General features: G+C 37.7%; 1 protein-coding gene across 1 annotated transcript; it reads left to right on the top strand.

Moving 5' to 3' along the window:
- The first annotated feature begins 435 nt into the window (after positions 1–435).
- Positions 436–14,283, top strand: SKP1 (S-phase kinase associated protein 1). The gene is made up of 6 exons (NM_001252408.1): positions 436–577; positions 3,011–3,107; positions 7,998–8,071; positions 11,452–11,595; positions 13,342–13,482; positions 14,176–14,283. Exons 2-6 carry the CDS (start codon positions 3,011–3,013, stop codon positions 14,209–14,211), a joined length of 492 nt encoding a protein of 163 aa, NP_001239337.1. The 5' UTR covers positions 436–577; the 3' UTR covers positions 14,212–14,283.
- Positions 14,284–15,092: the final 809 nt, after the last annotated feature.

Here is a 15,092-nt window from a genome sequence, read left to right as displayed (position 1 = left end):
CCTCGGGGGCGCTGGGGCGGCCGGGAGAAGGTGCGAGCCGGGCCGGAGAGTGGCCCCTCCTCGCAAGGGGCGAGGGTCCGCCTGCCTGCGCGGAGCTCGGCCGCGAGGCCCAGGCTGCGGCGCGGGGCCTCCGTTGGCCGGGAGCCTGCGGGCCTCGGGGACCGCGTGGGGGTGGGGTGGGGGCGGTGGCGGGGCTCTCGGCGGAGGCCCCCGGGCCGGCGTGGGCGTGCGTGCCTGTTTGTTGTCTTGGCGTCCCGAAGGCGCGTGGCGGTGGGAGCCCGGGAGCGCTGGGTGGTTTTCGCTCCCATCTTTTTCCCTCTTCCTTGTGTCTGGCGTCACTGGCCACAGTAAGCTGTGGCTACCTGCTTGGGCCGCACGTTTGCCCGGCAGGCCGCCTGCTGCTTCAGAATATTTCTCTCCATTATTTTGCCACAGCTTGGAGTTGCTGAAACAACTGTTGAAATAGCCAGATGTTCTCGTCATCGTGGTGTGACTTTTAGGAGGCCTAACTCTTTCGAAGCCAGGCTGCTTTTAAGTTTTAACGGGGATAGGACGTTCACCTGGATAAGGATCTCAGGTTTGGGTTTTGGGGTCATGAATTTTTCACCAGAGCGTCACGATAGAATGTATCTGTGTCATAGAGCAACGTAGAGTTCTCCATTCTGCTCTCAAAAAAGTGTCAACAATTCGGGTCACTGAAAACACAGGTTTCTCTTATGTTGTTGATAGAATCTGTTTCATGCCAGTAATGGAAGGTGATTGATTTTCAAGATCAGAAGCTTAAGGAATTGTCTTGAAAGCATGTCCAATCAGAATCTCGTCCATTATCATCATTACAGTTTCGTCCTGAATTCCAACTCTATGACAGTAAAAAACGAAAACAAAACGACCCTTTGAAGTATTAAGTTTGGGATCACAAAGTGAATTCGATTACAAATGAACCCATTGCCTCCCTGCTTATTTAATAAGATCTCAACTCCCTTAAGAGTAATATAATACCGGAATTTGACTATGACTAAGCAGATCTGGTTATTTACCAACAGTTACTTGAAAGCAATATGAAATGGTCATTGTGCTCACAAGTAATTTTATCAATTGTATTGCCAAGCTTGCCTTTCTGTAGTAGTGCTGATTGCAGCACTATGGGATATAAAAAGAGCATAGAATGTTTTGTAATTAAAAATTGGATTCACACTAAAATATTTTTGGGAGGGATACCTTTTGTTATTGTCTTGTCACAGGGAAGGTCCTCTGCTCTGGGCCCTTCTCCATTGAATAGGACAACTGCATTATTGGCAAGCACTAAGCAACATGGAGGAACAGACATATTTGTGAACTGAAAAGTGAAATCTGATTCTCTCCAGCCCTGGACCAGTGAGAGCAGGATATTGCAGTGGCTGATTTTAAAACAGAGCTTTACCTTTTTTTGCTTCCTTTCTCTAACAGCTTATTTGGGTAATAGAGATAATTGTCTAAGAAAAGTGGAATGAATATTTTAACTGATTTAATGGGTTTGGAATCTTTGATCCTAAAATAGGTGCAATGAATATTTTAAATGGCGAATTCTACACTCTAGAGTTAATAGGGCCATTGCAGGATTATGAATACCTGAGAAGCATGGGCCTGTAAAATATTTATTTGAAATTTGAAGAGATTGTAAAGTAATGTTTAGAGTCGGGTATTGCTGCTCTTCCTACTTCCCCTAAGAATCTGAAGATAAGAAATTGATGGCTTGGAACTTTTCATTTTAAAGAAGTGGGGTTTTTTGGTTTTGCTAGAACTCAAGTCCTTTGTAGTTAATTGCTTAATTTTTATCTAAGAGGTATCTTTTTCCCAGTCTGAGGTAATAAATACATTTTTGAAGCTAGTAACAGGTTATTTCTCTGAGGATTTTATTTTAGCAGGAGAACTCAAATTTGGACACCTGGACAGTCAGTAATGGAAGATAAAAAGGGCTGTTAAATTTAAGTACTTTTAGTTTAGCAGATGAGATTGACATTTGTTTGTCCTTAAATATATTATTATCTTCTATATTTTACATTGATGCAAACATAAAATAAGAATATTCTCATAACACTCCTCAGATCTGAACTCATTTTTTACTGGTAAGTCTCACTATTGGAACATTTGTATCTTACTTGGTAACTTCATTTATTTTGGACTTTGCAGGAGGTTTATTGTGACAGTTAACTATTCAGATGAGAGTAGTCAGCATTCAGTGACAGCAGAAAGGCAGGCAAATGGGTGCTGGGTGACGTAGTTGGTTAAGCCTCTGACTCTGAATTTTGACTCCAGTCCTGGTCTCAGGGTGGTAGGATTGAGTCCTGCGTGGGGCTCCCTGTCAGCACAGAGTCTGCTTAAGATTCTCTCCCTCTGCCCCTCCCCTGCATGCATAAGTGTGTGTATGCATCCTCTAGAGCTCTCTCTTTAAAATCTCTCTCTCTCTCTTTTTTTTTTTTTTAAGGTTTTATTTATTTATTTGGCAGAGCACCAGCACAGGGAGCGGCAGGGAGAGGGAGAAGCAGACATCCTACTGAACAGGGAGCCCGATGTGGGGCTCAACTCCAGGACCGTGGGATCATGACCTGAGCTGAAGACAGATGCTTAACCAACTGAGCCACCCAGGCGCCCCAAAATAAAAAAGCTTTAGAAAAAACACCAGCAACAACAAAATGCAGGCTCAGGCTGAATAGTTTATTTTAAATATATCTTACATTAAAAATACAGAATGTAACTCTAAAATTTATACCAGTAATAAGTTCAGTAGGGCAAGCCTTAAAATTAAAAGCTTGTATTCCTAGGAGTTACACTTTGAAAAAATTGATAGCAATACTTCTATGCTAGCCTGGGAATAACCACTGGCCGTGTTTTACAGGATTATATATATACTACAGGTCGTTAGGATTTTATAGTTAATATGTTAGATGTCTTTTAACAACAGACTAGTTGATGAAATGTAAAAAAGTAGTATCTCTTATATTTCAAATTCAGTGTAGTACCTTTTTTTTAGATGCCTTCAATTAAGTTGCAGAGTTCTGATGGAGAGATATTTGAAGTTGATGTTGAAATTGCCAAACAGTCTGTGACTATCAAGACCATGTTGGAAGGTAAGTTTATTAGAAAACCTGAGACAGGGGAAAGAGGAAGTAATGTTTAGTTGGAGGTAACCTGTGAACATTGAAGTTAAACAAGTCACGATTTGTCATTAAATGCTCAAGAGTATGAAGGGGTAAAGTTTACATTTTTTGAATTAAAGAATTAACTGCATCTTTTTGATAGAGGATATTTTCTGCATTGTCTGAATTAATGGATTTTTTTTCATTACTAAATAAATAAGATCATAAGCTAATATTGAAGTGATTTCTAAGCATCAGACAATGGCCTAATTATCAAGTGAATTTGGATTCACAGTTTCTAATGAGAAAAATAAAAGGCTCTGGAAAAGAGATACATTCCTATATGATATCTAAATAGAGTCCTTTGTTTCAACAGAGAAGTAAGCTGAGTAGATGGTAAACTGAGATGTCCTTTTTTTTTTTTTTGACCGAGTTTTTCCTTTTGTCCATTTTGTCATTCCCCTGAAACTGCTGCAAAGCATATACATGGCACATTGAAGAATTAAGGTTAGAAAACAGGCTCTGAAACATTTCAGAACTTTACTAGTTAAAATGAATGTTTTCTTAACATTATTACTGGATTGGTGGACAGTAATAGTATATGGAGACATTACAAATCAATTTCTAGCATTTTTTACTGGTAAGTCTCTTTTTACTGGTAAGTGAAAAAAAATTAACAGTAATAAGGATGTTAAGTACTCAAATATCAAAGGTTTTTATTTAGCTTATACTTAAGTGAAAAGTGCAGTGAAAGGAAGGTGAGTGAGAAATAGTCTTTGCTCTTGAATTTGTAAACTAGGAGGGGAGAAGGACACCAAAGAACACAAACCGTCACACGGTGTAATTAGTGCGTTAGTAGAGTGTGCCAAGTGGTACTGGTGGAACGTCTTGGCTGATGTTACTTTTCAAGCTTGTGGAGAGACTACACTGGGTAGCAGTAGTGATGTGATATTTCAGTTCTAGTAAAATTAGAATGTTTTAGGAGATGATTCTGAGGTAAAGTAGACAAGATGTGTTCTAGGAAAGTAGAGGTTTTTATTTGGGGTTTATTGTTATAGAATGAGATTGTGATACTGTAGTTGGTAGATCTGAAGAATGGGTTTGAGAGAAATGGAAAGAAAATGACTTCTTAGGTATGTTTACTTAACCCCTCCCTGCCCCAAGAAGATTTTTGTAATAATCTATGTGGCTCTTGGTCCAGTCTTGGTGGACTGCTGGAGATACATAGTTTGTGTAGTGGGTTATAGGAGTGTTTATGGGAGTAAATGAGATTGGCAGTCAGCCATATTGGAACGGGAGGCAGGTGGTGTCAAGTGAGTAGAAGTCAGAAGTGGAAGATGAGTGGAGTAAGATTTGTGGAAACCAAGGGACGAGGGAGGCATTTTGAGATGACCAGAATGATTATCAGATTCATATACTATACTCTGGTCATTTGAGATTTCACAGTAAGTTAGAGCATTACTTACTGCGTTTATTAGGTATGGTAGAGGCAAAAGCTAAATTGCAGAGGGTGTGTCTTCTGTTTTCTAAGCTGGTGACTTCTGTTTGCTGATAAAAGCTGAACGTGTAACTCTTTTTTGGTAATTGGTACCACTCCTGTGGCACTTACAGTCCTGTATCCTGATAACTTACAAAAATAGATCACTTCTATTAAGTTGTAAACCCCTTGGTACATCCCACAGTCACTGTTCATCAAGTACCTGTTGAATGAAGAACTATGGTATGGTCACTAATAAAGAGTGTGAAAGCAATCCAAGTGTCCCTAAAGGCAGGTGAGTAAGGCATTACCTAGAAGGTGTAGAAACTGATACCAAAATTGCTGCCTGAACTCTTGCTTTGGCAATGGAAGTGTTCTTTATTTCATCTTAGTTGGTGTCTGGCACACTAATCTGTCCTGTGCTGCTTCAAAGAAGCATTTGCCATGTAGGAACGTAGGGCTCCTTGAAGGTTTTCCAGGCCTCTTTAGATCACTGAAGCAAGTGGAGTGATAGCAACAGTTATATGATTCTTTTCTTCCATAGCCTTTGGGCATTAGAGGTGAATGACTTTAAGTACCAGTGGTACTTAAAGAATATAGAATTCTAGCCTCTTCAGAATTAGCGTCTATTGAATTTGGCAACTTAACTGTTTTTCTTATTTTTGATTATGGGTTTTTTTGTGACTTAAAACAAAACAAAAATAAAACCTAATCACAGGATAATCAGAAGTGAAAATCTCAGCATGTGTACATGTGAGTTGACTGATTTGTTCAGGTCCAGGATGTGGTATCAGGATACAGGTGTCTTTCAGAAGTCTTTGAAACTAAATAGCTTAAAGGAATGACTATTGATACTTGTGCATTCAGTCTAAAAGTAGAAAGGAATTGCACATCCTTGGTTTAAATGCTAGAGAAGTGATCCTTCAGTTGATCCTACAGTTGTACTGTAAGGTCCTTATTTTTAATGTGACTTAAGCCTTTCTTCCATATAATGTTTGGATCTAAACAAGTTAGTCTTCTGTATTATGTTTCCTCTACTATCTCAAATTCCCAAACATAAGTATTTTATATAGTGTAACTTCATTTTCTCCCCCAGATTAAAAATACTTCATACTAGTACAGGAAAAGCAAAAGTGGCTTAGTCAAAATTGACACACTCATTTTTACAGTTTTACTCTTAGATTGAGATGGGATCAAGGAACAACATTGGTAGAAAGGAGGAGGGGAAATGAATGATCCATCTATACAGGAAAATAGGATTCTTTTTGAATATACTCTAATCTTTACCACTCCAGTAAAATTGCCTGTTAAGCTCATTGACCTCCATGTTGTCAAGTGCATAGTCTGATTTCTCATCTAGACCAATTGACACCATTTGATCATCCTCTTCTACATCCGACTTCCAGGATACTTTACTTGTCACTTCACTCAGAGCTTTGGTGTCTTCCTATCTTTAAAGCCCGTAGTTCCTCACGGCTGGCTTAATCATTGGACGTCTTCATCATATTCATACTCCTTCATTCCTTTGGTCTTCTCATCTAGCCTGATAGTGTTGTAAGCCATCTAAACACCAATTCCCAAAACTACCTACAATTCTGTGTCTTCTTTTTATTTTTATTTTTATTTTTATTTTTTCTCTCTTTTGATTTTTAGACTTGGCATATTTAACTGCTTGGTCTACCCTTGGTTATCTAATAGGTACCTAGACTCAATAAGCTAGAGTTCTTAATTCCCAGCCCTTCAAAATAACAGTTCTCTGACAGCCTTCTGCCTATCAGTTATTGGCAACTCCATTGGCAGTTTCATCTAGTTCCTTACGTCATAAACCTTCGTCTTCCCTGACTCACATTCTATTTCCCATCCATTGCCTCTGCCATCAAAATGCATACAGAATTGAATCATTTCTTCTTCCGTAGCTGTAAACCTGTACAAGTCACCATCTTGTGCTTGGATTATTGCCAGCCCCATAGTAGATTTCCATCTTTTCTCTGCCACTCTCTACCATCTCTTCCCAATACGGTAGCCAAAATGCATGGGGCCCTGTGACCATCAGGTCCCCTGTCACTGGTCTCATCTACTCCTTTCACCCTTGCTAAACCTGCTGTAGTAACACTAGATTCCTTTAGTGTTATTGGAACATGCCAGAGCATCCTATCACAAGGACTTTGCGTTTGTCATTTCCTCTACTTAGGTGTTTTCTCTCCTTTAGGATTTTACTACGGTGTCATCTTGTCACTGAGACATCTTGAGCAGTTCTGTCTAAAATTGCAACAATTCTTTGTATCCTCTATATTCACTGTTCACTCTCCACTGCCAAGGACACCTGTTACACATCAGGAACTCAAATGGTTTGACTCAATGCTGGCCATGTCAGCATAACTGGTACTCTGCTACCACCAATATAGTGCTAAAGTAACTTTGGCCTCTAATCTTCATACTTACTAACAAATAACTTTGAGCAGCTCTTTTTTAGTCATAATAGAGACTGAAGGACAAACAAACCCATTTAGCATGAAAATACACTTTATTTAGAATCTTTAACAGGGATTTTAATTTTAAGGGTTTTTTTGTTTTTTGTTTTGTTTACCAGTCACTTTGAGAATATGAAAGTTAGGCTTTTTACCAGGACAATCTATAGATTCACAATTATGGATAATATGTGATGAATAACACTAACAGGTATACACTGAAACAGAGTCCCTCAGCCCACATTATTAACTTTTATTATTATTATTAACCCTACACATGATACTGTTAACAATTCCATATGTATCCTTCTGGAAATACTTTAAATATATGTGTATACCCATTTTTATTCAGTAACATTTATTTTCTTATACCTGGCTTTTAAAAACTCTAATCCTGGAATCATACCCAGTATGTATGGCTCTGCTTGCCTTATTTTTGTTTGTCAGTGGCTGCATGATTTGTGTGTGTGTGTGTGTGTGTGTGTGTGTATATCTCTTTGGGCTTCAGATTTTAATAGACTGAGATTCTGTTACTTGAAATACTTTTTATTTTAGTGTTATTTTTCTAAATGCAGCCCATCTAGAGAGTTTGGTATAAAGAGGAAGACTAGGAGTCTGGCTTTGATCCCCCCCACCCCCACCCCAAAGTCATCTCAATCTCACTTAATTAGGTTACTTTTCTTCCTCTTTAAGGATTCTGTTTATGTAATATTCCTGTATTTGTCTAGTAACACAGTTTTATAGTTTTAGGTGGTTTATGGACCACTTACTAGGAACCGCTAATTTTAAATGCTTATAAGAGACTATTTCTTAGTAAAGTACTTTTCAAGGACTTTTAGACAATGTTTTACAAGGTACTTGTTTGACACGTCTGGTTGGTGTCGATCTTACAATAGAATTAGGAAATAATGGCAACTCTTCATATAATTTTCTTAGATTTGGGAATGGATGATGAAGGAGATGATGACCCAGTTCCTCTACCAAATGTTAACGCAGCAATATTAAAAAAGGTAAGGTAACAAACTGTGTGCTTGAATATGTACTTTTCTTTTGTCACTTAACATCCTGATGATCTTCCTATACTGCTACATAGGTAGCTTCATTACACAGACGGATTATGATTCTAAATGTTTGTTGTATTTATTTAAACAGGCCCTGAGAATATTTGAGTTGTGCAGTTTATTTATTTGAGTAGGCTCCATGCCCAGTGTAGAGCCCAATATGGGGCTTGAACTCACCACCCTGAAATTAAGACCTGAACTGAGATCAAGAATTGGACACAACTGACTGAGCTACTCAGGCACCCTAGGTTGTGTAGTTTTTTTGATTAACACATTTAAATTACTGAAATAATAATAGTATGTGCTTAGCAAAAAGGAAAAAATTGTCAAGGGGAGCTTGAGAACAAATGTACCCTCACCATTGCTCACCTTACCTTATATTTAAGCATAAAAGGCTCTTTACATTGAATCAAATTTAGTGTTTCAGGGCACAAGGCTCCTTAACAGAGCCAGCTATTCAATTGGATGTTCATTTGGAGAAAGACCACTCAGTTTTTACAAGGTAGAGGAAATTAGGATTAGAGATGGGAATGGTTGGTTCCATTTGGCCCCTTTCTCAGAGATTTTCAGAAGTCATTGCCCATATGCAGTTTCATCTCCTGCTTTCTCGTGACCCTGGTGTGAAATGCAGCTATGCTGTATATTTTTTCATATCTTACCATGATTGGCTATTAACAGTTCTTTTAATTGCCCTCGAGTGGGTAAAAAGTGATTCTCTAAGCATGAACAATTTTTACATATGTTACTGGCCATTTATATTTTCTGCTTTGTTTTCCTTTGCACATCTTTCTGATGGACTTAAAAAAATTGTTATAAAATATACATAACATAAAAATTACCACTCTGGGCAATTCAGTGGCATTAAGTACATTTGTATTGCTGTGCAATTACCACGACTCACCATCTCCACAAATTTTTCATTATTACAAACTGAAACTATGTACCCATTAAACAAACAATAACTCCTCAATACTCCTACCTCCAGCCCCTTGTAACTAACCACTATTCTATTGTCTGTCTATATGAATTGGACTGTTGTCGGTATCTCCTATAAGTGGGATTATCCAGTATTTGCCTTTTTTTTGTCTGGCTTATTTCACTTTGCAAAATGGTTTCAGGATTCATCCATTTTGTAGTTCAGTGGGCTTTTTTACAAGAGTTGTTTATATAGTGTTTCTATTACTTTGCATTGTCTTACCTCATTTATAGTATTCTATGGTTTAGAAGCTTTATATTTTATCTTCTGGGTATTGTCTTGGAGTTAACATTCTATTTTATACTAACGCAAAATGCATCTGATGTTTGCACTCATTCAAATGCCAGATATTTTTTAGGTGCTGGCGATATAGCAGTGAACCAGAGACTAAATCTCTGCCCTTAGGAACTAACATTCTAAAGGTGTGGGGGAAATGTATAATGTAAGAAATATGTCAGATGGAAAAGCTGTGGAGTATAAGTGGGTTGGTTGGTGGAGAATTACCTATTTTTAAGATAAAAGTGGTAGGGGAATCCCTTCCTGAGAAGTTGATCTTTAAACAAAGACATTAATTAATATGTAGGGGAAGAGAATTCTGGGCAATGAGAGCAAGTGCAGTGACCCTAAGACAAGAGCATGCTCTACCTTTTGAGGAAAGGAAGGGAGGCAAGTGTGGTGACTAGAGCATAGTGAACAAGCAAAGAATTAGTAAGAAGGACAGGGTTGATGGGCTGGGTGATTATAGAGCCACTTCTGAGAGAAAGTTTTTTTTAACCTATTTTCATTATTAAGTCTTAAGAATGTTTAAGCTTATGTATTGAATAATTGCATGATCTAAAACATAAAAGTATACAGTAAAATCTCCCATTCTTATCTCTATCTGACCTGAAACCCTCTCAAGTAATGATAATCAACATTCATTTCATACATCCTCTTTTAAGAGTTTTTTTTTAATCCCTACATAAGCAAATATTGATAGCTTTTTTTTTATACAACTAGAATAATTCTTAAAAAGGCATTATTTCTTTATTTTTTTTTATTTTTTATGATAGTCACACAGAGAGAGAGAGAGAGAGGCAGAGACATAGGCAGAGGGAGAAGCAGGCTTCATGCACCGGGAGCCCGACGTGGGATTCGATCCCGGGTCTCCAGGATCGCGCCCTGGGCCAAAGGCAGGCGCTAAACCGCTGCGCCACCCAGGGATCCCTGCATTGTTTATTTCTTTAAAACTCCTAGCTTGGCTTATCCTTCTAAAAATAGTTCTTTCCTTTTTTTTTTTTTTTTTTTTTATATCCTGGCAGTATAATTTCTCAGCTCTGCCATTTTTTTTTCAGCTTTGTTTATTTCTCCAGCATTATATACTCTAAAGAAAATTTAGTCATACAGAAAGTGATATTACACAGCAAACACCCATTTACCTATCACCTAGATTCTACAACTTGTAATACTTTCAGTGTTCATTTTGGTCTTAATGATGGTACTTGGGATCTAACCAGCTTCCTGAAACTTGATCTGTTTATTCTCCTACTAAGGGAACATGTCGGCTTTTCTGGTATCCTTATACCCAGTAGTCTCATGCATATGTGAAGGATATTTAGAATTGCTTGGTGATATTGTATCCTTGCCTTCATTAGGTAGTTGCTAGATTACTTTTGAAAGGGGTTATGCCAATTTACACTCTCTAGTATAAGAATTCATGTTATCCTCACACTGTTGACAGTGATGAGTATCAAAATCTTGATTCTTCCCCCCCCCCCCTTTAGTCATTCTAAAGTAGGACCTGACTAGACTGTTGATTTTTTTTTTTTGCATCTAATAATACTGAGCATTTTCTCTTTTTTGAGTATTCAGATTTCTTTTGTGAGTAGCCTGTTCATATCTGTAGCCCATATCTTTGTAGTGATTTTCTTTTTTTTATTAAGTAAGCTCTATGCTTGACATGGGCATCCTGAGATTAAAAGTCACATGCCCTACTGACTGATCCAGCCAGGTTTCCCGCTTTGTATTCTTTTTTACGATTTATTCTAGAGAGTAATCATTGCTGGTTGTTCCTGTTGCACGTATTTTCTATTCATTATCCTGTCTGACTTCATGTCTCTTTTGCACAGGAGCTTTTTTAATGTGGTCACGTATAGTAATCTATCTGCATGGTTTGCTGTTCTCTAAGATTTTCTAGCCTCAAGGGTTGTGAAGATTCTTCAAGCTTCAGTTTTCCTTTTCAAGCCTGGCCACTAATTTGGCCATTCAAGTTAGCTTCTATCTAGTTCTTAGCCCAGTGTAGGAATAACCTTGCCCCAGTAGTGGAATGAGTACCTCGTGATATAGTGCCACAGAGAAATGAACTTTGTTACAGGTCATTCAGTGGTGCACCCACCACAAGGATGACCCCCCTCCTCCTGAGGATGATGAGAACAAAGAAAAGCGGACAGATGATATTCCTGTTTGGGACCAAGAATTCCTGAAAGTTGACCAAGGAACACTTTTTGAACTTATTCTGGTATGTTTTTAATGCATACTTTAAAATATCTCTAGTTCAGCACTTCTAAGACTTGTAAGAGTTTAGTTTGCATTTCTAAGAGAGTTTAACTTGTTAAATTCATTGTTACTAAATTTTAATTCTCTAAACTCAAATGCAGTGCTGTATTTAAATTCATACATTAACAATCACATTAAATATAAATGGATTTAAACACAAAGAGAGTACAGATTGTCACCTTTGAATTAAAAAAAAATTCAGCTATGCTCTCCCCAAAATACCTGCTTTATTTTTTATTTTTATTTTTTGAAGATTTTATTATTTGGAGAGTGAGAGAGCATTAGCAGGGGAGAGCAGCAGAGGGAGAGGGAGAAGCGGACTCCCTGCTGAGTAGGAAGGCCAGTGTGGGGCTTGATCTCAGGATGCTGGGATCATGACCTGAGCCTAAGGCAGACAACACTTAACCAGGGAGACAAGACTTAACCAACCAAGCCACCTAGGCACTGCTCCCAAAACACCCACTATAATGACACTCTTAGTTTTAGAGGGTGGAAGAAGATTAAATTATGCAAATAGTAATCAAAAGAAAACTACAATGATGTGTTAAAGTAGATTTCCGAGTTAAAAATATCACCAGGATTAAAGAGAGGGTTGTTGCATAATGGTAAAGAATCAGTCCATTGTTAAGACGACATAACAATCCTAAATGTTTATCTGTCTAAAGGCAGAATTTCCAAAAAGTGAAACAAAAACCAGTAGAACTCAAAGGATAGACATACCCACCATCTTCTGTCTCTCCTTAATTGATAATACAAATAGAATGAATAGGGATATAGAAGATTCAGGTAACACTACTGGCCAACTTGACCTGATAGACATTTATAGAACATTAAATCTCATTACAGCAGAATACTTTTTCAAGTATGTACTATTAAATTAAGATAGACATGTTAGAAATAAAAGCAAGTCTCAGATTTGAAAGAACTCAAGGCACACATAGTGTTTTCTGATTGCAGTGAAATCAAATTAGAAGTCTGTAACAAAGCTCTCTGGAAAATCCTAAGTATTTGAAAACAAGCACTTCACAGTAACACGAGTCAAAGAAGAAATAGAAAATTAGAAGCAAGAATTGGAAATTTTACACCAGAAAGTATTTTGATCTAAAGGGAAATTAAACCCAACACAAGAGAATTTGTGAGACGTAGCTAAAGTAGTATTCAGAGGAATACTACTTGATAGCACTAGAGCACACCTATATTGGAAAAGAAGAAAAGTGTCAAATCAGTGATCTAAGCTTTTACCTTAAACTAGTCAGAGATGAAATTAAACTCACAGAAGAGAATATTAAAGAGCAGAAACCTGTAAAGCAAAAAATAGTAAAGAAAACCAAAGAATCCAAAAGCTCATTCTTTGAGAAGATCAGTAAAATGTAATGTTATTGCTTCTGTTTCTTTAAATATTTTTGTCAAGATTTGCTATGTGGTGCTTCTGTGCACAGAGCGCACACATACACACACCCACAAGTAGTGACCATTCTTGAGCATTTGAGGTGGTGTATGGTTTACTTAAGGCAGCAGCAGGACTCCATATTACAGAAGGTGTAACAAAGGGTTGTATGAAAATATTTCACAAAAGCATCTGATTTTCCCTTTAATTTCACAAAATTAACTAGCATTTTAAGTTTAATTACATATGGATTGGCAGTTGCTAACTTTGGATTTAGTTGAAAACATCAACTATATAATGAAAACAACCATCACATTCCAGGCTGCGAACTACTTAGACATCAAAGGTTTGCTTGATGTTACATGCAAGACTGTTGCCAATATGATCAAGGGGAAAACTCCTGAGGAGATCCGTAAGACCTTCAATATCAAAAATGACTTTACTGAAGAAGAGGAAGCCCAGGTAGGTTGCTCACAGCTTGTTTCTAATCACATGCTTTAAAAAAAAAAAAAAAAGAGTAAAACTCAGAACGTACCTGGAGAGGATGTGTCTCTATCAGGGAGTCTTGACTTTACTTGAAAGATGATAAACTAGGTACCTCTGTGTCATAAAAATATTCTTGTTGAGAGACTGGTCTGTCTGTGATTCTAAATACTTGCATGCTCCCATTCTTGTATGAGCATAAGAACAATTAGCAGCCATAGGTGTTCTTTGATACTTCCTCCTTCACAGTTACTAGTTTTGTCACCTGGAGCTTACGTGTAAGCCATAAATACTTGACTTCAGAAAAGCAAGCACTGTGGCTAGTGTACTGCCAGGATACTTGAAAGAAAGCAACTTAGTGAATGGGGGAAGAAACAAAGGAGTAGATCAGAATGTTGACACAGCTACAAACTGAAAGTATTTAAATTGGCTGTTAGTTCTGGTGACTGAAGTTTTAATTGCCCATTGCCTTTGCTTTTTTGATAATTTCAGCAGGGCAGAATAAAAACCTGGGGAGGCAAAGGAGGGTAAGGAAGTGTACTTGTACCCTCGTATTTTTCTAGTTTTCCGTCTGTCCCTTGGTAACCCTCCTCACAAGCTCTTAATGAATCATGAGGGTAGTAGTCTTAAGAAAGGCGGTTTAAGGTACTTCCTTATATCTGTCTCTTCTAGGTACGCAAAGAGAACCAGTGGTGTGAAGAGAAGTGAGATGTTATGCCTGACACTGTAACACTGTAAGGATTGTTCCAAATACTAGTTGCACTGCTCTGTTTATAATTGTTAATATTAGACAAACAGTAGACAAATGCAGCAGCAAATCAGTTGTTTTAGCAGAATATTGTCCTCCTTGCATGTGTAGTTTGAGTACAGATTCCAAACTTATGGCTGAGTTTCTTCTAGTATGATCGAAAGTTTCTTTTTTTCCTTGCTCTTAATAAACTGAACTGTGGGTTCTCTGTAGAAGGTGGCATTTTGGGCTTTCCCTCTCTTTGTAAAGCGATTTCTGCCTAGTTTATTGTCTGGTTAACTTTAGTTTAATGACCTTTTAAAAGTTGGCATTGTAAATAAAACAAGTTGAAAAAAGTTTTCTGAAATAGAATTAACAACGTATTATCTTTATTCATGAGTTGGAAACTGGAAAAAGGCTACTTGAGGTAAATGTTTTGAGTGGGGTTATTAGGATGTCTTCCAACTTCCTGGAGTCAAGGAGTACCACTGGTATTGATGAGCCTGTATGTAGCTGGGCTCCCTTAATTGGATCTAAAGACTTGTTTTTGCATTTTTAATCCTTAGCTTTGAATACATTGGCTAGAGACTCAGTTACTACTCAGTTTGTGGTTTTGGGGGAAATTTAACTAGCCAGTCTGTTAGCTTTTCAATTAAAAAAGGCAAATAACCCATGTAGTATGTCATCTTTTTATCATCAGTTATCCCATGTGGGGGAAACTTCACACTACTTGCATGTAAAAAAAATTAATTTAACCTTTAACATTAAAGTGTCTGGCAAAACCTAGGAGTATCCATCATGAATGCAAGATTCAATAAAAAGTAAGTTACACAGTAGGTGGTAAATGGTTTGCTTTTGTGTA

The sequence above is a fragment of the Canis lupus genome, chromosome 11 (genome assembly GCF_011100685.1).
Source record: "Canis lupus familiaris isolate Mischka breed German Shepherd chromosome 11, alternate assembly UU_Cfam_GSD_1.0, whole genome shotgun sequence".
NCBI lineage: Eukaryota > Metazoa > Chordata > Mammalia > Carnivora > Canidae > Canis > Canis lupus.
The sequence above is the reverse complement of the archived record's forward strand: the minus strand, read 5'-3'. Positions and strand labels throughout refer to the sequence as shown.

Excerpts from the sequence above, each read along its gene's own strand:
- SKP1 (NM_001252408.1), top strand. The coding sequence starts at position 3,011 with ATGCCTTCAATTAAGTTGCAGAGTTCTGATGGAGAGATATTTGAAGTT. Across the intron at positions 11,596-13,341 it reads CACTTTTTGAACTTATTCTG|GCTGCGAACTACTTAGACAT; the intron begins GTATGTTTTTAA and ends ATCACATTCCAG. Across the intron at positions 13,483-14,175 it reads CTGAAGAAGAGGAAGCCCAG|GTACGCAAAGAGAACCAGTG; the intron begins GTAGGTTGCTCA and ends TGTCTCTTCTAG.